The sequence below is a fragment of the Haliaeetus albicilla genome, chromosome 11 (genome assembly GCF_947461875.1).
Source record: "Haliaeetus albicilla chromosome 11, bHalAlb1.1, whole genome shotgun sequence".
In the NCBI taxonomy this organism is placed as follows: Eukaryota; Metazoa; Chordata; class Aves; order Accipitriformes; family Accipitridae; genus Haliaeetus; species Haliaeetus albicilla.
In genome coordinates, this window is record NC_091493.1 from 12,440,446 (window position 1) to 12,466,287 (window position 25,842).

Here is a 25,842-nt window from a genome sequence, read left to right on the forward strand (position 1 = left end):
TTCCTTGGGCAGTGCATATCTTTTCACAAACTCGATGTACTGTTTGTGTAACATTAAAAAAAACCTTTTAGCAAAGCAAACATTTGGCACTTAACATTTTGTATTGAAGTATTTAGTGTTTGGCTTTAAGTTGTTCCATCATTAACTTATTGCTGTGGTGGACCTTCACTGGAATGCAGCCCATGACATAGCAAACGCTCTTTCCAATTCTGTCTCCAGCCCACATCCAACTGCCTTATTCTACACGTTGTGGAAACACAGTGTTCATGGCGAGGCACCATTACACTTTGCCCAGTACATCAGCTCCCCCTGCGCAGCCACTCGGAAACTTCAAAATAGTACTTAAGATCTGTGTTGGCAGTGTGCCAGTCTTCTGAATAGGGCTGAATTTTTCTCTGGTAGGACAAGAGGACTAGACAAAGTCAAGGGAAGAAAATCATCTAAATCCCCATGTAGAGAATGAATTGAAGCTGAGGATTATGTTCTTTAGAGTCATAATACCCAAGACATAGACTATGGAAACCGCTTGACATGCATTTACTTGCTTTTTCCTTAGAGGGGCTGTTGTGGTGATCACCAAACCTTAGAGCTCAATTTTTACATCTTAAAGCTCTGCTTTCTGCATCTTGAAGTCTGTCTAGATTATCCTCTGGAGCTTGCACACTCTATCTCCCTTTCGGATGGAGTTATTCAGGTAAGTTCAGGCCTAGCTGTTTCCAACTCTGCTCAAGTGCTAAATGAGGCATACCACTGCGGTAGTCTAATCCATAGTCCTAGCAGAAAGTGCTTTGAGATTCATCTATGCAATCCACTAACTGTCAACATTGCTGACTGCTCAATTATGGACCATGATTGGCAGTTTAGAAGGAAAAAGAAGCTGGAGAAAGAATCATAAAATACTTTCAGGAACCACAAGTTTGACGAAGAAAAGGTATGTGGGCAGTCCAGGCTTTAGTGAAGTCAAGCAGAGGTCTACAAACTTTTGTCATGTGCGTGTGAGTAATGTTATAAAAAAAGAATGTATATGTTTGAAACTTAGCTACTATTCATGAATCTGATTTTAAAATGCTTTGGTATTGAGAATGACTTTGACACACATTTGTGGCACTGTTTTACTCAGACTGGATCATTTCTGGAAGTCAAATCTAGCCAATTTTAATTCAAAAATTTGAGAGCTTTTTCCTTTCAAAAAAATTCTCTGTTTGAAGACCTAGTACTGCATGTTATTGAAAGAACGTTTACTTGTAAGCAACAATATCTAAGGTGTAGCAGATGCATTTTACAAGGTCACTTTCATTGTTATTCTTTTGGCAAAAATTTTACAGATCCACTTATCTCCTAGTAAAATTATTTTTTTATTAATTAGATTTTATGGGCTCTCCTAATACTTCACATATGATTGACTGGCTAGCAGCGTGCAACCAGATACCTAGACTTGCCCTTATGAGTCATTTATTCAAGGACAGCTAAGTTCAGGCTGATGCGTTATAGAAGTTAATATAAGATGAGCTGTCTTACTTTAGTGTGATTCCCAGTAAACAGCTACCTAATCACCAGTCAGAAATCTCAGCAGGTAAGTCAAAAGCATAGAGTCAAATTCATCCTCCCAGTCTTAAAATCTACAGAACCAAGGTGAACTGTACAGTAACATGGTGCTGAAAGCCCAGCACTGCAGTTAAACAAGTTGCACTCTTCAACACCAATGCCTACCACTACGTTCACGCTTGTTACCTTGATCACCACATTTTCTCTGACAGTATAAAATTTTCATAGCATTTTTTCCACTGACTTGTTTTCTTTCTCTCCTTCTCATATAGGTCTAACTCTTCTGCCAATGAAGTCAATGGGAATTTTACAGCTGACTTACATCAAAGAAATACTGGCTTTAGGGCTATTGAGTTACAAGTTCTACACAAGTAACACTAGAGAGGTGTTTTTTTCACTTCACACAAGATTGAGAGCTTTTAAGGAATATATGTAAATGAATAAGGTAACTAAACACAAGTCAGAGACCAAAACCCTCAACAAGATTAATTTAGTGACATTCAAGCTAGTATTTAAAGCAAAGCAGTTTCATAAACAATAATAGACTCTTATTCAGAAAATGAATGGTATCTGAGCACATACTGAAGGATTTTATATCTATTACAGTGATGAAAGATGGGGAATTAAAAACATCTTTAAATGGTTTCAATTAAAACACTATTAAAATCAAAGTCCCTTTGATTTTAACTGTCCAGCAACAGTTTCTAAAACCTTTACTCAAGTTCATTAGGTATGCAAAAACCCCAAAGATCCCTCTTGCATTAAACTGTATTTTGCTTGGTGCTGGTGGGATTGCTACAAGATAAAAGGTTTGTGAGGACGTGGATTTGAAAGTATTACAAATGGCTTCTTACTGAATATCAGTGCCATTTTATTGATAATGAGGGATTTGCTGACTATTTACCACTGACATTTTGAGAAGTTGTTCTGTAATCCAGAATGATCTCCTACTGTACAGCATTCATTTTCAAGCTAGGATCCAGAGGGAAAAAAGCAGACGTTTGGCACAGCATGACATTTTGATGTATTCTGAAGAGTTATTAAAGGACTTATCATCCAAAGTAGCAGGATAGATTAAAAAATACATAAGGACATTTTCATTAGAGATTGGCTGTTCTCAAAAAGTTCAGATGTTTTTAGATGAAGCACAAGAGTTCAGACACTCATCTGAAATTGTTTCATGGAATTCAGGTCTTTGGGGTCCATCAGATTTATTCCTGGAAAGTTCTTCTTTTGAGACTTCCCATTCTTTATATATCTTCTTGAATCAGACATTTAACAAGTTGGAAAATGAAGATAAAAGCAGACTTGCATGGATTTCCAGGAGTTTCAGATCAGGCAAGCACTAACAGAGCATTCTTTTAGCACTCAGTTCAAAACTAGTAAGAATCAGGAAATCAGGAGAGCCTAAGGGGAGACTGGAAGTGAAGGCACTGAGCTTTTCTTAAAGTTCAAAAGAATTCTGGTTGTTACATATAAAACCAGAATGAATTCAGTTTGCCTGAATTGTTTAACTAAACTGTTTATCTGAGTTTTTCTTCTCTGCTTTTTCTACAGTAACTTTCTACAATAACTATTCTGGCAAAGTTGCTAAAGGAATGATTCAAGCACACTTTAATGGTGCACTCAAGTGCCTACAAGTTACCAGCAAACACTAGACTAAGAAAAAAAATGAAAAAGGTAAGCAGGAGGGAGAAATCAAGAGGGGAAGATAGCTGTATCTCTGAAAAGAAGCAGAAGATCCTGGACCTGGAAAACTGAGCAACAAGAAGAATGAAGTAGAAATACTGAACCAGTTCATAGGCTGAGCTGTGCTACAATTAGCTGTTTATTGTCCCAGAAGACATGATCCATAGGCTCCTTTTATAGCCTTATGATTAATAATGATGAGGGACTCTCATAATGTGTGTCTAAACAGGTTGACAAGAACTGTCAGAACTTTCTGTGCCGCAACATAGGCTCCAAATTTATTATTTTGCATCTATATTGAATCATAATTTTCCCAATATGATGAACATACATTGTACATATAAAGTTATGTAAAATACCTGAGACTTTTCAGTTTGGCCACTTCTATTGTGGTGCCAAAATGTGAATTTTGGAGCCTAGCTCTGGACATGCAACTAAGACTTTTTTTTTTTTTTTTTTTTTAAAAATAGTATAATGTAATAATATGCATACTCCTTTAGGAAGTAAAAGAACACCAGAAAAACAAGATGTTGATTTCACACCACAAATTCACTGCCTGAAAGGAAAGATCTCCATCAAGGAAGTTAATAACACTGGTCTACTAGCCTTCCTGAGACAGGACATCACTCAGATGCTAATATAAATTCATTGAGTAGACATATATCTATTACAATATTTATTCATTTTCCTGCTGTCAATAGTGACGAATGGTTCCCTTGCATTCTTTGGTTAGAAATGGCCTGGGGTTATTTTTTTCTTGTATAGCTCCCAACACCCCAGACACTTTGTCAGTCACATCTGTAGCTGTTACAGAACTCACAGCAACAGCATTTTATCAGACATGCAACAACAGCAGTCACTGTAAAATACAAAGCTTAAAGAAGAAACTCCAGCTGTCCAGGCTAAAATGAAGTCTTCAACACATCCTCTTGTATCCCATCAAATAGTTTTTTAAACAAACAAACAAACAAACAAATACCGCAACAACAAAATCCTCTCTATAGCTCTATTACATACATATTAAGAACTTTAATACTGCAAAAATGAAACATGGGCAAGAATTCTCTTCTTCTGTAAAATACTTTTCAGCCTCTTTCAGTAGAACTTCTGTCCATATTCACACATAATGAATTCCAGCATCTCTGCTGTAATCTAAGATTAAAAAAAAAAGTGCATGGCAAAAACTTCACTGAAAGATGAGCTTCAGGAACGGCAATCTGAAAGAGATGTGTTACAATACAAGGACAGATCTGAAAATTTATTGGTTGGACCAATAAATTAGTCAACAATGGTCCTCCAGAGGGTGTGGTGACAAGGAAGGAAAAACAAAAAATCCCAGAGGCTGAAAGATCAAAGAAAATTGAGGAAAAACTGCACACAAGTCCAGGGGAAGCCATCCTCAAATTTTAGTACAGACGTGACTTCCAAAGACCCCCTAAAAGCTCAAATTATTCTATGATTCTACAATTTTTCCATTCTGAGCTAAAAGCAGCTCCCTTTCTTTCATGCCATGAAGTGCCTCTTTAACCTAGTGTTGTGCTGTGCAGAATGAGGGCAGGAGATTCTTCACCTTTTACCTGCTGCTTCTAATCAGCTAAAATTACAATATCCTATGTCTACATTTTATTTTCTCTGTTGGACTCCTTGGTTTGTTGAAAATTAAATTACCATGGAAAATACCCACAAAATATTAAATAAGCATAAACATTTCATCTGAACTATTTAAGAAAGTGTTAACTTCATTTAGATGTTCTCTAGCTTGTTCTTCTGTAGTGAAAGAATGGATACAGAGATTACTTTAGAAAAAGAAATCAAACCAGAATAATTTCATTGTGAAAAACAGGCATCTTTGTATTCTTGGTAGCTATTAACAACATTCCTTATTATGCAAAAGCTTTATTACATTACATTACTGAGCATTATTTCAGTATGTATTAAATAGTCCCAGTTTTTGAAAGTTTATACACTGTGCTTATCAAAGCACATGAAATCAATCAGAACATAGCTGTTTGCCACTCTGCTTTCTCTACCACAAGAATTCTATTTTAGACATTTCTTATTTTGACATTTCTAAGTCTTCAAAAAGTTTTCCCTCTCCTGTATCTGAAATTGTGTTTAGTGCTGTATGGAGAAAGGTGTTAGTGATAAGATTTAAATTTACGGTTTCAGAGACTGATACACTTTGTTTCATTGAATAGAAACAGTTCCATTAAGGGAAACACAAGCTGCCCTGGTAATGTGTGTTTCAGCTGTGACTATGAAGGTGAGAGGGCAGATTTATCTTTTGCATTCAACATTTGATCCAACACTCATTGGAAACACTGAAAAACATTTACATTTTTTTAAAATATCCTTAATACTGAACTAATATTTTATTTTCTTTTACTGATTCATGGAGATGCAAACATGTTGGACAATATTTTCCTTTAGATTCTTTCTAGAATTGGGCCAGTGAATGCTAACCTCCTTAGCAATCAGTGTGGGTCTTCCTATTTCAAAAATCAGCCAATATCTTTCCTGCATTCCAGCACTGTCAACCTGGCAATTCCAGGAAGCTAAGCCAAACAACAACAACAAAAAGGCATCTTACCTACCAGTCCGCCTTCATCAGGTGAATATTACTGGAGAGGAGGACTTCTTCCCATTGTCTTTAAAGGCAATATGGCAGCTTCCTTCCTTATGGTCTTCCCATTTCTATTGTCCAGCCACAAGGAGCACAACTGAGTAAGTCCTCCTCAGCAGATGAAGAGTCCTTAAACTGGGATAGTTTGGCGTTCCCCCATGTATGTCCTACTGCCAGTTTTATCTTGTCAGTCTGTAAATTATCTGCTATGTTCAGCCTGAGGGGAATCAACCCGTGGAAGAAGTTTTTATCAGGCCTGCATTTCAGGCCCTGGTTCAGACAGGACTCAGTAAATAGCAGATGAAAGCTGCTATTGAAAGCTTTCTCCAGTAAAGCTGCACTCAACCTCCAAGCCTTCACTTCGGAGCACTGATGGGCAAAACTATGCCACGAGAGCTCCATCCCGCGTCCTCCTCAGCAGCTGCTGTAGCTGCCAGCCCCTCCAGCCACCCCCGCACCGCCATAGCACCTCTGGTCCCCAAACCTACACGGTGACAAGGCTGGGCTAGGGGACAGTTCCTCCGTCCAGATGCCACACTGAGAGACCAGGGCCAGGAGAGCAGGAGGGGAAACAGAGGGAAGTCTGTCAAAACGGGTGGCGAAAGCCAAGCCAGGGGATGAATCCAGACCAGCTCAGGTGAATTTAGATCAATTAAATGAATTTTCTCCAACGCAAACCAAGAAATGTTGCTTGTTTGAGACTTATCTCAATTGTTCTCTCATTTGCAAAGGGTTTTTTAGTTTGTGTTTAGAATGGCTAAAAATTGCCCAATTTGAAGCATGAAGTCCAACAGTCCCATTTCAGAAAGGCCAAAATCAAGCGGCATTTCGCAAAGCGCGCTTGCCGTCTGGCGGTTGCCTGTGCCGCTCGCTGCAGGGATCCCGGCCTGGGGACGGGAGGGCCTGGGGGGGGGCCTGAGGGGGGGCCTGAGGGCAGGAGGGCCTGAGGGAGTGAGGGCCTGAGGGAGTGAGGGCCTGAGGGGGGGCCTGAGGGAGAGAGGGCCTGAGGGGGGGCCTGAGGCCGGGAGGGCCTGAGGGGGGGCCTGAGGGCCTGAGGGAGAGCCTGAGGGAGGGCCTGAGGGAGTGAGGGCCTGAGGGGGCGCCTGAGGCCGGGAGGGCCTGAGGGGGGGCCTGAGGGCCTGAGGGAGGGCCTGAGGGAGCAGGCAGACTGCGGCAACTTGCAGCACAAGCCTGGAGCTAAATCATCGGGAAAAGGTTTATATTCCCTCCTAGCCTATTTAAGCTTCAGTGGAAGTAATTTTCTTTCATCATATGCTTTTTAGTCATCTATAGTAGCAAAAAATAAAGTGAAATACCACATAATTAGTTCATGTGGCTTAGAGGACCAGAAAGAAATCATTTCTATAAGGGAATAAAATAGTTCAATCACTTTGCTGTACAGATAGCTCCAAGACAATGTGAGAGTTGTTGGAGCTTCTCAAGATCCATAGTTTCTTAATTGGTGATAGACATAGACTGGCAGGATCTATGCACTCAAAGCCCCAGTAGTCCCTCTGTGCTGAGTTCACAGGCAAGACATCTGTACTTCACAGGCTGCTCTGAGGTGGCTGCAGTGGTTATTATTCCTCCAGTGTTGTGGGATTATTCTGATAACAACACAGGCTCCTCCTGCAGTTTTAAAGAAGGGAACTCAATTCATGACCTTGTTATACTTCCCTGTGCATGGTTAATTACTGCATTACCTTGGAGATTTTTAAACCAATTCAGATCCTCCTGGACTCCCCAGCTAGTATTCTAGGAGTTCATGTGTTCCCTGCTATATCTCGGTGGCATTTACATTTACAAGGATTCAGGTATCAGCTTCAAACCCCCCATTTTCCCACTGTCTCTCACAGCACATGGCTAATGTAGAACTAAGTTCATTAATGCATTTAATCTTTATTAGAGCTGATCACAAGGATGCCACCATTGTGCAGAAACAAAGTTATCGAAGAAAAAATCTGAAAAACTATTATACTTCTCGTCATTGAAAACTTCACTTGATATTGAAACAGGTAAAGCAACATTAATTCAGTCTCAAGTAGAGCACTCCATTCCATTAAAATTTCATTGATCTGCTGCTGATACAAAATGAACCACCAAAGACATTGATAAAAATGCTTTCTAAAGGGATATGGCAAGTGATCATCAATTACTAAAGTGTAACTCGAAATGAATTTTAGCACCATGGGCAGGTGCAGACACAGTATTACAAACAGAATATTAGCCAGCAGGCAGGTTTCTCCTTGGTTGTTGTGAATTTGGTTCATTATTAATAGGTCTGGGTGAGGAGAAGAGGGAACAAAAAAAAAAGCCCTGATGCCTCTTAATTTATCTGCAGACTGTGGCCCAAAGTAAAAGCATCCAAGCCTTTTCAAATCACCTTGACTGTCTCCTTGGCAGACAGAATATTTTTAGTCCATTGGATTTGAACAACTTCCGAGAACAGATGGGTTAGCACTTCATGACTGTATGCAGTGCTGTAGAACAGAATGAATAAAAAATGACCCGGCTGTGAAATCCTTATTCCCCACTTACTTCTCGTTGACTTTAACAAATTGTCTAAACGTCTACTCACCAACAGGAAAAAAGATGTCTGCAACAGTTTCACAAAGCCTCCTCTTTTTCCTTTGCAAACTAACTCTTACCTAGGGTGGGGAAGAATTTTTTTCCTATCACGGAAATATTTCAAGGTTTCAAAAGTTTTCACACTCTCTCCTGATCTCATGTCTCCTCAAATAACCAGTGATCTTTGACAGAGGAGCTGATACCACACTGAGCTGGATCTCTGGATTAAGTCAACATTTCTAGTCCCGCTTAAAGTGGACAACTGAAGTCCAAGCTATTCATTTTTGCTACATGACAATGGCTATTCTGTGGGATGGCTTGCATTTGCATGCAACTGGTTCATTGCAAATGTTTCCATTTAGTATTTGAATGTGTAGTCAGAACTTTGTATTTCTTAATCAAAGACCTTCAACCAGGAGGAGATTTGTGTTGTGATTAGTCCCAATGATGACATGGAAAATTAGATCCTTTTTACTGCAAAAGTTCATGAATAGGCTTAGTCTTTCACATAACCATAGGTTGATAGGATTAGCCTTATTCAGAGAAACTGGAATAGCAGACAATTTCTATTATGTTATTATTCCATTTAAATTAATTATTTTTCAGTGCTCACACTTTTTAGTAGTGTTTGAATGGAAATCATACTGTAAGGATCCTAGCGTACAACACAAAATACACAAAATTGTGAGCAATATACATCAGTTCTTCTTTCTGAACTCACCCACCTCACTAGCTTGATATTTTTTTCTGGAGAAAACATTACCTGGGGTCTTATTTAAACCTTCATAAATTTATTTGAGTTGTCAAACCAGATATTTAATGGGCTTGACATTTTGAATAACTGTTCCCTAGGTATTTCCATTCTCCCTTAAAAGGAAACTAGCATTAAAGAAGAGAATGGATACCTAATGAAATGTCAAAAACACTGAATACCTGTATTGACTTTGGAGGCTAATGCAGCACATTTTCTTTTAGGGCTGAATAAAACCCAGATTTTTTTGGGTGTTAAATTTGTGCATACTTTTCATATTTTCTGCAATTAAAAATGCCTTTAGATACTTTTAATCTTTTTTACTCTAAAAAATAGGAACAATTTCATGAAGCTTTGCATTTTGAAAACAGAATGTTTCTCCATTAAAAAGTGTCAATGGAAGATTTTAGAGTATCTCAATTTCTTTCTGGGGGAAGGGAAAAGTGATTCTGACAGGCAATCCTTATAAAAAAAAATTCTCATATTTATCAACTAGAGATTGCCACTTGAACTCCAGTGGATGTTGTGGGGGCTCAGTGTTGGAATTTGGTGAACATTTTCATCCCATATAACAGTTTGCTCACATGCACTGCTCTTTACTGTTTTGTTATTAAAAAAATGTAGATAGGTTCCAATGTAGCACATAGGGTATTGAAATTCAAAATGAATGAACCAGCATGCTGTGAGTACAGCCCATAAAACATAACAAAATACTGTCTAGTGGTCAGACCAGAGCTGTATGCATTTAGTCATCGCTCTTAGAATTTTTTTTTTTTATTTTCTGGGATTCCCTGAGAGAAACTGTTAATGATAAAAATGATAATGAAACATATACCTTAATACATCTTCCATAAAGTTGGATTTGAACGACTTACTAAAAACTTACTTCTCTTTAACATCAGGCTATCACAAGCAAGTCGAGTTTGAGAAACAACAACAAATGTAAGTGCAACAGGCTATTTTCCTAATTGGAGTGCAGTGTTCAGTGTACAGCTCTCTGAAATTATTTGCTGTAATATTTAAGTCCATTATTAATCTTAAACTCCTAGATGAGAAGACATTTTCTTGTTTACAGTAGTGACAGCATTTCCTACTGGAGAGGAGTATAACTGGGGATAGCTTTATTCTTCATTGACTTTTTAAGTGCTATAAAAACTACATTGAGAAGTTCATTATGCTTTATGTGGAAAGCAGTGTTTAGCTTGTACATTCTCCTATCCTGATAGTGATGCATAACACAGTTTAAAATTCTCTGCCCCAAATATCATACAGTAATGCATATTAACTCTTGTCTAAGACAAGTATTTCTGATTTTCCTTTGAGGCAATCTATGTTCTATGAATTTGTGGAATAGGAAGTTCATTAAGATTGGCCATGTCTTCCCATGCATTGACCACTAATGACAATCATATAATTAAAAGAATTAACTTCTAACAAACAAGAATTTGCAAGCACTCCTAGTTCTACACACCTATATACAAAATATGTCTTTACCATGTTCTTGACCTGCACTACTTCTGTACCATTCCTGGGGCACTGTAATGTTACTCATTCAATTCCATTTGGGCCCTTTTCACACCCAGTATGAATACCTTCCTGTTGCTCTTATGTAAGGGAAAAGTAGTTATGATAGGTCTCAGGCTAGATCCTCTGAATGCTAAGCAGAAAAAATAGTGCATCTCAGGAAATATTTGATTCAAGACTTTGCCTGCTGTTATATGTAAAATTATATGGAATAAGACAGTCCTACTTCCTCTCTTTTCTCTCTATTGCTCGTGAGCATATGACCTTCTCCCACATACAGTTCTCATTAAAACCGAGAACAGGGGAGAAATGGCAGCTAAAATTTAAAGAAGACATTAACATGCTAAGTGTTTTCTTTGCACATAGATCAAACTAACACAATTAGGACCAAACTAAATGTCCAATCTCTTTTGAAGCTATTTCTGCTCTGTAAGAAAAAAAATCACTTATTGATGTTTAATAAAGATACCATAAAATGATGTTACCTTCATTTAAAACTACTGGAAGAAATTCCAAGCAAGAAGAAACCAAATTCATTGAAGGCTCCAGCCTGGCAGAAAATTTGTATTAGCTATGGGTCATAATGTAAATATACAAGCTACAGGACTAATCACTAGCAGTAAACAAATATTTGAAGAGAAGGTTTCACACAGCACTTGCATGGCAAGAAATTAGCCATAAAAATCAATTACGCATCATTATCATCAGACAGTAAGTATGTATCCAGAAGATTCATCTCAGGAAACACAAATCAAACATTTGGTCAAGTGCAAACACCTCATTCTGCAACTGATAGCCCAGCCAGGGACACATTATTACTTCACAGAGGTCACTAACCCTATGCTCTTGGGAAGGGAAAAAGGAATCTTAAAGCAAACGCATAATAAAACAGAAAAGAAAGTCAGTCCTTGAAAATCATTGAAAAATAAACTCCAATCTGTAAATTATGCAAATGAATTTATTCATACAAAGGAAGAAAAAAATTTCTCCCACTGTGAACTACCACATTTCACCTGAGACCAGGTTTGTGTTGTGGCATTACATAAAGAGAAGAGTTTAGACTGCAGTGAAATGTGGTGTAACTCCATTAACACTCTATATTCAGGTCTGTGGTGACTCAGGAGAAGAATGAGCAAAAGTAGATCCCTAGTTTGTACAAAACTGAATTGTTTTACCGTAGTCAGTATATTAATCTTGGCTCACCTCAGCAAAGAAATAGGCTTTATTAATTTGATTCAAAGTCATTGAAATCTAGTGGAAATTCTCACTCTGAATGTGGTCTTTGGAAACAGTTTCTACTCAGTAAGTCTGAAAATAATCTAACTAAAATTTTTAGGTATCTCTTTCTTGAGGCAGGAGCTATCTTCTTTTGCTCAGTACTTGTTCAGTACAATAGGGATTTAATACTTAATAGTTGCCCTGGAATATTCTTTTATAAAACTAATATCTAAATACTCATACTACGTAATTATTTCATTACAGGAATCATAAGAGGTAATAGACTGGCTTTGAAAATCTCATCCATGATTGCTGTCAATTTCTTTGCCTGGTTTTTGTTCTCTTTTAAGGAGAGCAGTATTAAATTGGAGATGTCTATGTACAATAACAGATTAAAACAAAATTAGAAAGAACGGATGCATCTGTGGATCCAGCAAGAATAAATCAAGAGCTGCTTTTTCAAAGATACATGCAAACAAGCTTGGGACCTTTTGTGCCATATTTTATTGCTGTGAAACAGATATGAAGAAAAGTTCAATTCATTTAGAAGTTTAAAAGTTTTCCTTATTGCTGTAGCATTTTTCCTTATGGAACAGAATTACCATAATAGGTCTCTCAGTGTATTCCCAGCGGCCTCATTGACAAGATACATTGACAGAAAATGTTATAATGAAAATCCATAACACGCACCTCTTATGACTCAACAGTAGCTACCGCTAGAAAAACAGACCAGAAAGCAAGACTTGAAGGTCGCTGTGTAATAGAATAAAGCTAGCCCTTCCAGACAATGAAACTGCAGCACTAAAAAGATTTTGTACACAGTGATGAACAGCTTCAGACAGCACTAAATGTAGAGGCAGACAGTGTGAAGCAGATGCAGCATTCAAGGCTGCAGTATGGACCAGCCTGACTCTTACAGACTGAGGATGTAAAATCTAGCTCCAAGGTAGATTTAGCTCAAAGCTGAAATCTTGAAGACTTGCAGAGCAAAAGGGAGGTAGCAGTGCCCAGTCCTCCTCCCAGAGTAACAGAAGTCCAAAATGCTTTCAAAACAATGGGTTAAGCACATTTTCCCTTTTCATATTTTCTGAATTTTCCATATTTACTCCATCACTGCTTTCCCTTCTATTCTTCCTGCTAACTGGCTACCTTTTCATAGTCCACTTATTTTCTGGAAGGCAACAAGAAACATTTGTTAGCTTAGAAAACATCTCCGCACTTGCACTTCACTCACAGCCCTCAAGTGTATTTGCAGCAGCTGCACATCTCTACCAAGGAAAGCTTCTGTTCTTCTTAATTTCTGCTTGCTATGATCTCCTTTTATTTCGTTCAAAATTTATCTTCAGTTAAGTTGCACTGTATTTTATTGCTGCTGCTTCTGGTTATGTATTGCTGAGTTTTTCTTTCCTGGTAACTCTATGAATTGGCTGGCCATTTTTCATTATTTCTGTGGGGCTATGGAAAAAAAAAAAGCAATTCCTTTACTTGAGAATTCTGACATTTATTAGCATAATAAAACTCTCAGATGAGTTGCAGTTTTCCAAGTAATTTCATTTGCAGGGGAACTTACAAGGGATTTATTTTAAAGCCAGGTAAAACCTAGAATGAGAAATGGATGGAATTCAGACAGAAAAATTCAGAAAATTAAAAGTAGGAAATGTGCTCCAAAGTGAAAATGATGATGCTGTTGTGATGTTAATTACATCACAAGAGGACACATAAGCTAAAGAGCTAATATTTCAAAGCCTTCTTATCAGCTAAACAAAATGCAAGGAGTTGCTGGGAAGTGTGTCACTAGAAATAAATGGCTGCATTATTATCAGTCTCTGAATGTGAATTCCTTATGGATCAAGTTCTTCAATATTCTGTCTATAAACATTCCCAAAATTGTGTACAATCGGTTAAGTAATCTTCCAAAAACTTTGGAAATTGCATGCCTTCTTTTCTAGCATGCCTAGCACCTTTTCCAAAGAGAAGGCAGCATTTTATGCCTTTTGCTTGTTTGTTTAGAGTTCATAAAGGCAAAACACCAGTCTGCAAAGATGTCTCGGTGTTTAAATACCACCTTAATTACTCAGTACCACCTTTAGACCCTCAGTCCCATGCACCCAGCTGCTGCTCTCTGGCCTCAGAGGTAAGTCTATGGATACCTACATTTTTTAACCTTAAAAGGTCCCTTTCCATTCTCCTTTAAAGTAGGAGTCCAGATGTTCTGCGATGGAACATGTGCAGCTGTGAATAACCTGAGGCTGAGGTGGTTCTTGAGATGTCTATGTAGAGGCAGCAAGTGCAGAGCTAGTTTCTCAGAGGAAGCAGCTAGTAGATACTGGAACTCTTTGGGGGAGGTAAATTGCACTATTTAAAGTTCTATTGGAAAAAAGCAACTTGGTGATTATTTTACAGACTCCATATTTGAAGCACAGTGAATTACTACATTCTGGTAGCTGGATTCAATGTCTGTATATACTTGTACCAGGTATATTCTGATCCCGGATCACACATACCAGGCTTTTCATTTAATGGATACTACAGATCCTACTAGAGGCCTACATAAGTGTTACTATGTTCAGAATTGCAGAGCTGTATTTCATTTTGAGAATCCAGCCCCTGGTGACCTGCAAAGGACCACACTTCAACAAAATTCCAAGACCACTTGTGTATCTTGACCCTTTTTCTAGCTGCCAAGCCACTTTGTTTCTCAGGGTATCAGACACATAGCTAAAGACGTCCTACCTCTGTAAGACTACTTGCTGTGAAAAGCCCAACTGTCATCTTATCTGACCACTGTGCACTAAGAACAGCTGCTCCAGCTAGTATGCATTGCTTATTTGCTGTGTCCTGATTTGCTTTGTTATGAGGTGCTAACAGTAACTATTTCAAAGCTCCTGAGCCAGTGTCCCAAGTGATTAATACAGAAACTGTCCAGCTAAGTCTCTGTGGAAAGTTCATGAGAACTTTCTTTTCAAGGGTCACAAACATTGATGGATTAAATCACACAAAAAGGAATGTTAACAAAAGAAAATTTTCCTGAACAACAATGAAGTTTGTGTGCAAAAATCTGTACTTCATATGGGCTAACTGTAGAATTAATTATGAAAAAAATGTTGCTATTATTACCACAGGTATTTATTATTATTGTAGCACCTTAAATGTATAGTGTGCTTTATAAGCTTGGACAAGACAAGATTCTTTCCTAGATGAGCTTACCATCTAGGTCAGACAAAGTACAGAAGGTAATAGTGAATCAAGAGAAATGACTATTTGAGGAGAGCTGGATTTACATGGGGTTTGGGAGGGAAGTCTACACTGGGATTTGGAAGAGAACCACATAGGAATTCAGAGACTGCCCAAAGCATATAGAAATATACTCAGTGTGCCTTCCCTATGTGTTCAGAGATTTCCAGGAAAAAATTCACCATGGAGGTACAGTAACACATACAGATCAGTCCACTTTACATCTCTAAATACATATCACATAAGAAAAAGTACTGAGAAGCTGCCTATTAAAGGCATGACTATCAGGCTAACCAATAGGTATGCAGCTACTTCCCTCATGTCCCACTTCACTCTTGAAAAAAATCAGTTGCATATAAAACTGTCACAACCCAGTTATTTGAAATATTGCCCTGCAGAATGAATGTTTGGAGCTGAAAACAACACTTCTATACCCAGCAGTTTCTATCTGGCCATTCACGGGAATAGAGCAAGGAGCACAGGAAGGTAATAGTAATAGTTCTCCAACTCATTTCACTCCATTTCCTGAACTGGCTGCCCCAGTAGTATCCAGCTTACCAGTGAAGCAACACAAGACTACGTCTATACCGTGTGACAGCCCAGAGCACAAGGACTGCTAAGACACAAATTTCAGGAGGGCAAATTAACTGCTGTGATGAGATTTTTTTTTTTATAGTCCAAACACTAAGCAACTGCTCCATAGATCTAGGCTACAGGTCTATTTTCATGTTATATATAACAAATGGATCAAGAACACATTGTGTGCATCTTTTTTTAAACATGAAACAGCATGATGATCATGTAATTAGTTGTACCTTTTCTGTGGATAAATATACCAACCCCAACTTCACCCATAGCTCAGCTAAGGAAAATACCTGGTCCCATAGCAAAGAAAAGCTAGAAATCTCCAGCATGTATCTTGCACATCAGAAAGCAGAAAACATGACAAGGCCAGTGAGAGTTGTTGTTATTGCAAATCAAAGTGCTTTCATTAGAATAACTAGTTTAGAATAAACTGACCACTTTCTCTACAGGAGCAAAATTCTTTCCAAGGCAGTGGGACTGCATGAAATTGTAAATAAAATATGAATTCCTCTGAATTCCATTCTGTCTCTGCTGTGGTGAACTTTGTAGGCCTGAATTCCAAAGCACAATGGCAAGTTTCCAGCTACACCTAACCATTTCAGCAATCACAAACTGCAAAAGGATGTTTTAAGACTGCTCCTCTGGTTATCAAAAGTGCACCACTGAGTAACGAGATTATCAACAGAAACTGACAAACCTTGCTTTGGAAAAAAGAGTATGTTCACCAATATTGGTACTTTGTCCAATAATCTATTAATAGTTCCTGCCCATACTTCTTGAGGCTTTTTGCATTTTCAATCTCAGACATTAAGAAAATAAAGTGAGGAACTTAGTGTTCAGTGCAATTGGCCACAATCCCTTGAAAAATTCCTGGGAATAGTCCTCATTTGTAATTTGCCAGTAGTTTCTCACCTTTAATATGTTAGCAATATGAATAATGATGATAATTCAGATGCAAAACAGAAATATTTTAGGCCTTCTAATGAGAATACTTTTTGGCCACAAGACCAGTGGCTTTGGAAGTTTGTTAACTACTCTTCAGTGTTTACTTTTGTAGCTATCTATTACTACAGCTATCCAGAATGCATTCCTGTTAGTCCTGGGTACGTTATTCAAATAAAGGGCTGTAGTCTGGTGGATTCTTCTGTTGTCCACATGGCTCCAGTAGTAGCTCCCCACCTGAGGATGTGATGATTTCTTCCTAGAAAGATAAAACCAATTAAAATATCAAAGGTCTAAGCCTTTCCCGAGCTTCTAAGAAAAGCAGCTGATAGCAATAAAGACCATCACTCCACTGTAACTGGTAACCAATCATGAATAAACCTTTGATAAAATAAATACAGACCAGCAAAGGGATCCTATCAACCATTCATTTTCTTCATGCTTTCTCTCATACTTATGCCAGTAGTAACTTGTGCTAGTATCAAACAGTAAAATCAAACAGCTGGTGTACAAAAAAAGGTGGTGATTTGTACTACCTGTAAGTTGCTACGCTACTTAAAAAACAGCTACAGATGCCTATAAAGGATGTCTGAAGGGTTAATTTAACAGCCATATGCCAGTCCTACTATTCTACTTCCATAGTCATTGGGTTGAAAGAAGCTTCCCCAGGCAGACTGAACAAGAGCTCAATGTTGAGTGCTCACACACAACAGTAACAGCTTTCTGACTGATTACAGAGGTGAAAGATATTAACCTTGCTAGGGTAAAGACAGACTTTACAAATAGCACCTATTCTCATTAATTAAATACCCACATGCCAAGTCTGTCATTCCAGTAATTGATTACCAAGATGAATACAAAAAAACTTACTGGAAAAGTAGAGAACTTGGTCTTTGCACTTAATCTTAGAGTAATGATAGTTCATTTTTATTTTTGTAGAACTTTAAGATTTATAAATGCACCAAAATGAGCCAGAATCCAGAATTATATTGACTAAAATAGCAATCCTTCATCTGAAAGTTTAGATCCAAGTTATGGATCTATATATGGGCCTAACATTTTCAAAACTTATCTAATTTCTATTGAAATTCAATGGAAATTTGGTGCCTAATTTCCTCAGAACACACGCAGTCTCCCTGCCATGGTCCCTTCCCAATCAGTACATCAGACTGAGAATAAGTTCAGAACGTTACTACTCAAATTAAATGCTTTCACAAAGGTTATGAGGAAGTAAATAAAAAGATTTAGCAATGCTCTTGGATATGTTATTGCTGCTTCCCACACAGTATTTAAATGCAAATAGTAATAAGAGAAAATGCACACTCACACCCTCTTCTGTAAGAAGTTTGTTCTTCCAGCTAATGGTTACTGGCCCCTTGTATCTGTCAGCTGAGTTGCTTGAGTGACCTTTTCTTAATTTATTTTAAATCAAAATGAAGCAGTTTTAGATGAATAAGTCTAAGCAACTAAAAAAGTAGTTATGCCAGTTATGCCAGCCCTGCTGATTTTGATCGAAAGTGAAAAGGACCCTCAAAGAGCAGACCATGCAACTTTTGGGGTGGGGAAGCATACCCTTGCCAAAAACAGTGCTAAGGAAGCAGCAACTTTTCCGAACAATATAGCAATAGCTGCAAGAGACAGTGTGCCTGTAGCGCAACCATTTACATAAAGACTGCATAGTTGGTTACCAGAAGGCTTTGGGACACTTGACAATGGACTTCACCAGAAAGGGGAGGCAGAAAAGCTTCAAAGAAAACCATGTGAGAGACAGGATAAGATGTCTCCTGAAGTGATTGCCAAAGAGAACAGTTTTAATATAGCTATTAAGCTAGAGAGTTAAAAGAGAATTGTGTGGTGACATTAAAGGTGAACCAGTTTCTCTGATAGTCTTACTAAGGGGGAGCTATTAACTATTATCAGGGGACACCTAAGAAAACTTCTTTTTCTTTAAAAAAGTGTCAGGAACTAAAAGACATTCTGCTTCTGACAAGTGCCTTTCTGCTGTCTGTAAATAGATGTGTTTCTAGCACAGTGATTGCCTAGGATGAGCTGTGATGAAAATATCGGAACATAGCTGGAGCAGAGATGGTTGGATTTGGTTGTCACCATCACCTCTCTCCAGAAGCACGGGGGATACTACTTCAGCCAGAGCTCCTACATCCAATGCCTGATAATCTGCATTTGAGGTATTACATGTGTGTCTTTCCCTGACAAGGCCCTGGTTAGGCTCTTTCCAGTTGTACTGGGTCTGGCTGGGATAGAGTTAACTTTCTTCACAGCAGTTTGTATAGTGGTGTGTTTCAAATTTGTGGCTAAACTAGTGTTGATAACATACTAATGTTTTGGCTATTGCTGATCAGTGCTTGCACAGCATCAAGGCTTTCTCTTTTTCCCACTCACGCCCTGCTGGCAGTGAGTAGGCTGGGAATAAGCGAGAAGTTGGGAGGGTACAAAGCCCAGCTGGTTGACCCAAACTGGCCAAAAGGATATTCTGTACTATATGTCATGCTCAGCAATAAAAACTGTGATAGAGGAAGAAAGGTGTGGGGGGCGGTTGGCTTCCAAGGTAGCCACTGAGAGAGAATTTCACCAAATTAGGGGAGGAGGTTTTTTTTGGTCAAATGCGACACCTACTATCCTCCCATGTGGAAATGTAATTTGTGGAAATATAACATCATAGGGATCTCTGTGGGGACACTAAGGCGACATTGAAGAGATGTTGCAAACTAGCTGAAATAAAAGAAAGATTTAAAAGAAAAGGGAAATTAGAAGAAAAATAATGTCTGCATAGTGTTTGTGAGACTGAATACTGAAAAAATTAAAAGCTGTGAAGAAGAGGAGGAGCAAAAAATTAATAGAATTCATTTGAGACAAGAGTGAGAAAAGGATAAAAAAAGGAAAGGGAACTAGAAAAGAGAGGATGAAGAGAAATTGTAAGGGTAGCTAAGAAAAAAGCAGAATTAAAACTGATGAAGATGGGGAAGAGATGCAAGATGATGAAAACAACCTATGCTATCAGAAACAGTGCTACTCCTTAGTCATAGTCTGGCAACAAGAAACACAAGTTAGAGGCAAAGTAATTCAAACCCATCTAAAGTCAAAGATGAATAGTAAATTACTCTTGTAGCATTGTTTTGGACAATAAGAAATGACCCTTAGCACATCCCTAAAACAGAACCCCTCAATGTTCCCTTCTTTACTGCAGGGCCCCACTCTTTTGCTTTTGCAAGTTACAACCCTCACATCGAAGGTCGAAAAATGCTGAAATTTCATTGTCAGCCCTTTCTATGGTATTTCCAATTCAATTTTGCACAGCAAAGAAGCTCAAAAAGTGTTAGCTCTGTTGGCCCTTATCAGTCTATTTTTAGCCCAGAAGAGCAAGCATTGCCTAAGAATCTGCTTAGAAGGGGACACAAATACATGCTGAAGCATTTGAAAGAAGGGGAAAAGCCTTCTGATTCACTGCAACAAAAGACACAAACTATAAATGTTACAGCTAGGCTTAGTGTAAAATATATGCATATATTCTGTTCCCCACTATGGTTACTACTACTTTCCACTGTGGTTTCAGATTACACGGTTTCTCTTTAAATTATTAATCCATTCCACTCAGTTATTGATCTCTACCTAGCAAGTGTTACCTTGTGAAAATCAATAAGATCTGTCAGTGTTGCATGTCGGTTTGGATCTACCCCCAAGAAGCTGTAGAAATCCCCCGAAGCATCAACCAGGAAGTGTTTGAACCCACTTTGCTGGCGATAAGACAACGCATAGCCCCAGATTTTCTCACTGACTCGCACCAGGAAGGTTCCTTCAGATTTATTCATCAACAACTCTTCTGCCTCCTGGCGGCTGATAATACCTGGCAAGAAAAAAAACTATGGTTATGCAGATAATGGGTCTGTCACAGTAAATCAAAGGCAATGAATACAGAGCAGAAGTGAAATTAAAGTGGCGTAACCTGTCAAGGTTGAAATGTTTATAGGAGGAGTTAGAGCTATGGAGACAACATTTATGCTATTTGCTTCTGAAGGATAGCTGTAAGAGTTTTGATGGAGTCTGGTGGGATATGCTTTTTATCTGATTACGAATTGCTTTTTCCCATCATTACTGCTTTTTCAAAGGAAGTGACCAAACACAACTGGCCTATCAGACCAGAGAATTCCATACAAGTGATCATTTAGCAGACTAGCATCGCAATTTGAATTTGCAATACATTCCCAATGTTTGCGATTATATTGCAGTATTTCTGATTGTGTTGCCTTACAGCTGTTTTATAGGTCCTAAAGAAGGAACATAAAGAAAGCGCCAGGAGAAAAAGCATTTGCCTGCATTTGTACATTCATACACACACATCCATAGATGCATATAGATAAATTGGAGCACAAAGAAAACAAAACCTGCAGCTAACAGAGCTGCTAACAGAGATGGGTACATTAGAATACTTATTCACAGGCTTGCATTTCTAGGGAACATTGTGACAGAGGAAAACAAGAAACAAAGATCATAGTCCTTTCCTTCTGGGTCCTTTCAGGCTTAATATCAGAGTAATAGTCTCCTCTAGTTAAAAACCATTGTCATGAGCTAACCAGAGTACCAACACAAAGAAAAGATCAAATATTGTATTTGTTTATCAGAAGTGAGCTCGTCTTTACAATTCATAATGAACAATAATGAGTTATGCACCTTGCTCTGGGACAAGAGATTACAAAATTAGTTGGAGCTTTTGCAGTACATAACTATCATCCTGTGGTCATTTTCTCTGTGAGGCAACTTACCTCTCTGGACAAACTCAATCACGGAACAAACTCTCCCCTATATTCTGGTCACCAAGCAGTTATTTTATATGTGAATTCATTCCTTTGCTGCATGCCAAATATATTTGCCAGGGCAAAAGAAGGATCACAAATTCAGATTTTCAGAATAAGCAGGGGTAAAAGTTTAACAGGAGTAGAGCTTTCAAGAACTTCCCATTTTATTCTTCTGTGTTGGAAAAATCTTCAACTTTCTTTTTCTTTCTGATCCTAGGACACAACAGGTTGTGGTACTTCTGCTTACAAACAGGGTATAACAGATAAACCCTAATCTGATCACACACCACGTAAAAGGTGTGATCACAATTGCACCCAGCACTGAACCAGGTCTTCCCATCCATCTAGAGAGCCTGGTTCCAATTTGTCTGGTGGGCCTAGAGGACAGTAAGCTCATGTCTCATAATTATCTGTGAAATACCAGATGCTCATTTCAATTAGGAACAGATGTTGAATTAGGCCATCCTGAATGTGAACACGGCACAAATGTCAATAAATAATATATGTACATATTCCAAAGTTACTCTCTGTAAAACTAAACTTACTCAAAACAATACATGTAATATTTAATGGAACTGCTTGTCATCATAGAATCCTACATGTGTCCTACTGAGAATTCCATGGAGACCGAGTGCTGAAAAGCCACATTGTTTTAGTGTAATAATAACCATAGCCCAGGGATCACCAATTCATACAAAGAAGGACCTACCTGAAAGACCAAAGTTTGGGATGCTTTAATTAAACCAGCCCACAAGGAAAATTATGCCTCTGGGAGACATAGGAAGGGACTGAGTAGATCTGGGTCCTAAAAGCAAGCACTGGGTGATTTTAGGAAAGATAGAAAAGCATCTCCTTCTCTCAGTTTTTTTCTGCTTTGAGACAGTGAATTTCTTTTACAGTTTTGCTTGGTGCAATGATGAACATGACCAGGGCTCAATCTCAGTGGGGCTCAGAGATCTCTACTGAAATATCCTCAGTACTGAGGAGAAACATACACATATATACTCTGCTGAATGATGTACCGTTCTCTTTTCTGGAGGATATTGCATCATCTTTGCACCAGACATGCAAAACAGGCAGTAAGCATGGAAAAATATGCATTTGTTTAGAAACAGCATGCAACTGCTCAGCCAACAGTGTCAATTGCTGCACTTTGCAAAACTAAAAACAGTTTTATTGGAAGAATTCCAAGATGAATTGTTAAAAAGTCTTGAACTCTGTTCAAATGAAAAGATATTACTAACATGAATCGATATGATACATCATATTATGTGAAGATGTATCACTAGATCCCAACACCAGGTGCCACGTGCCAAGAATTACACAAAAATTGATTCTGAAATCACACTATTTGTTAATTCAGTCTTCTCTCAAATTGCCCTAATTTAAATATACAATGAAAGCTTTTATTAGTGATTATGATGCCAACTTCCTTGACAAATCTCTGCTAGAAATACATGTACATGAGCCACACTAACAAGCTCACAGCATTCAGTAATAGAGGAAGGGGTAAACAGTTCCATCACCAGCAAATACTATATTAATTCCAACAATCAATATTTATACTGTAATTCTAGATTGAAACCATGCTGGTTGGGATAGGAACTGGGTGCTGTTACAACTACCCATTCTCTAAGCAGTGTCAGAACTGTTATGCAGGCCTGCTAGGGAATGAGGTGGCCTAGACAATTTAGCACCTATAAAAATAGAGGGTTTGTAAAAAAAGAGAGTTATAAAAAAAGAGGGTTTGTATTATATGGTGAACATTATTCTTAGGGTATGTCTAAGATTTCAATGACCATCACTATCAGGCATATAATACGAAATTCATTTAACATCGATTAGTTTAATGCTAAACAATCTGTTCACCTGCTCTCAACTCCCACCAGTAGAGCTAAAACACTGCAGGCTTCCACATGATGTTATCTTCTTTGCCAGACCTTATTTTTGTTCTGGGCGCTTTATAACATTGAGTAGGTGAGAAATGCTACATTGCTCACGGCCAAGTTCTTTTTTGTTTTCGTCCTCTTTTCTGTTAAAGATGGTGTAATAAATTATCAGCCAGCTGCTTTCTTCCTTTTTTCTCTCCTGATTCTGTTAACAGATCATGAGAAACCATCTCTCCCCACCACCTCCTCCCTGTCTCTGCCTCCCAGTTATTTTATTTTTCTCTGGTTCAGTTCTTCAGTGGGTGGTGTTTGCAGCAATGAAAGTCTCCCTCCACACTTTAAAAAACATTATACTGTTCTCAAGACAACTAGAAAAAGAGTGGCACTGTTCGCTCCTGAGACAGTTGTAGAGAAATACACAACATCTGTGAAACCCCTACATGAACATTTAAAATTGTTTGAACTGAAGTCAAGAAACTTTGGTTTCCCAAGGCTCTGGTAAGAAGTTTAGAATCACTGATGCTCTTACTTGTGCTAGTTAGGATATTAATTGGAAATACTATCTGGAAGAGAAACCACCGATGCTTTGAAAGCTAATTTTCCCCTCTCTTTAATTCTTGCTAATCTCTTAAAAAAAAAAAAAAAAGGCAACAACTTCACTTGCTGTAAACCAACACTGTGTCAAAAGCAGTAATCCTTTCACGTAAGCTCAAGTTTGCAAATCAGTCATTTAAATAAATGCCTCACAATTACTCTATCATCAGTATCATTTAACTCGTCGTGTGGCCAAATACACAATAGTGTATTTGGACAGCTATTAGCTACCCCACTGAAACCCACTTACATCTTTTACCTGTCATGCCAAATAATTTCTCTCAGAGTATACAAACTGCTGTTGTCCATAACAAACTGTAAAAGAGCAGTAGGGTTTTGACTGGGAGAGGATCAAAGGTGTAACTAACTCCTCTTGAAAGCAGGGAAACCCTATCAGCTGGCTTAAGTTTTAGCCCCCTGCCCCCCAGATTCACTTCATACATCTATCATGTTACATGTATCTACCTGTCCACCTTAAACATTCTAGTTTTGCAATGCTTATACATATTAACATTTTTGATTCTTAGCAAGAGAATAACGTTTTGGATGACAGTTATTTCAAATTATAGGACATTCATCACCAACTGACATGTTCCTAATTAACAGCTTCATTTTTAAATACAGTGCCTGTAACGAAAATTTGTAGATGATAGGCAAGTCTTAACATTTTTGTTGTTATTATGTTCTTTTTACTGCCACCAATCTTCCAAAAAGGAAAAAGAACACCTAACATTTAGAGTATATTAAGCTCACGTGGGAACTGGAGAGTCCATTATGAATTTAGTGGTAACAGCTAAGAAATCTTGATGCTGCCTTCCAAGTTTACGGCAGCCTCAATAGCAGAAAATGCTATTCTGAAATATTATGCAATGACACTTCAGCTTCCCACTCTTCTCTCAGCATTATCCTACATACATCCTTGAGTGAAACTCAGGAGATGAAATACATAAATATTTGCTAAGAGAATGCCATAACAAGCATGAATCCAAACTAGAAAAGCTGATAAACTTTGCCAACAAGGCAAGACTATATACTAGAAGTCTAAAATTAGTTTTTTGATCATACAGATAAAGTTACATCATGTCCATTGTTGTAATCTACCAGTGGTCTAATGTACCACGTGTAATAACAATGTCAATATATTAAGATAATTTGGCCTTTAATGATCAAGATATTTTTAATATGCATATGTGCATTTATATATGCTGAGAGGTCGACTAAGATTAGAGGGACAGCAGGTACAAACACAGCCCAGAAGCATTCATTTACCCTTCTGCAATAGAAGCTATTTGCTTAGCTGATGTTCTCCCTTTTCATATTTTTTCATTAGCTTGATCTCAAACACTCTAGTGCATGAGGTTTTACTCACAGAGCAAAAGCATCACAAATACTGGCATGAATAAATATTAATGAGAGCATTCATGCCAACAGTGCTTTCATGACCATTATGAAAAGCCTTCTATTTCATGCAAAATTGATTTGTTGAACAATTACGAATATTCACAAGTAATCAATGAAGAGGAAAGAGACTCATCCTGCTTATACAACTTAAGACATCTAACCAGGGAAGTGTGTGATTTAGGTTACCAATCAAAATTAGGAGCAGGATCCAAAACACAGAGAAGCCAATACCAGTATCTCCTTTGTTTTCAATGGGATTAGATCAAAGCCCATATGAATACAAATATTCCTGGCAATCATTACATGAATAATTCACATGTTAAGGTCATACAGACTCATTACACCTAGAGCAAGTGTAAAAAATAAATAAATGAGTAAACACACGGAATTATGAGGAATTAGCAGGTAGCTCCCGAATAATGTAAAGGACTTTGTTTTTCTAATTATACAGGCAGATCTAAACAGTAA

General features: G+C 38.0%; 1 protein-coding gene across 1 annotated transcript in view; it reads right to left on the reverse strand.

Annotated features, from left to right (window-relative positions):
- Nucleotides 1-7,736: 7,736 nt before the first annotated feature.
- The window catches only part of SH2D4B (SH2 domain containing 4B), a 76,267-nt gene continuing 58,161 nt past the window's right edge, over nt 7,737-25,842 (reverse strand). The window contains exons 7-8 of the mRNA XM_009917771.2: nt 20,321-20,541; nt 7,737-16,938 (exon numbers count right to left, since the gene is read on the reverse strand). Of these exons, the coding sequence (XP_009916073.2) occupies nt 16,846-16,938; nt 20,321-20,541 (314 nt within the window). The 3' untranslated portion in view covers nt 7,737-16,845. The remainder of the gene's footprint in view (nt 16,939-20,320; nt 20,542-25,842) is intronic.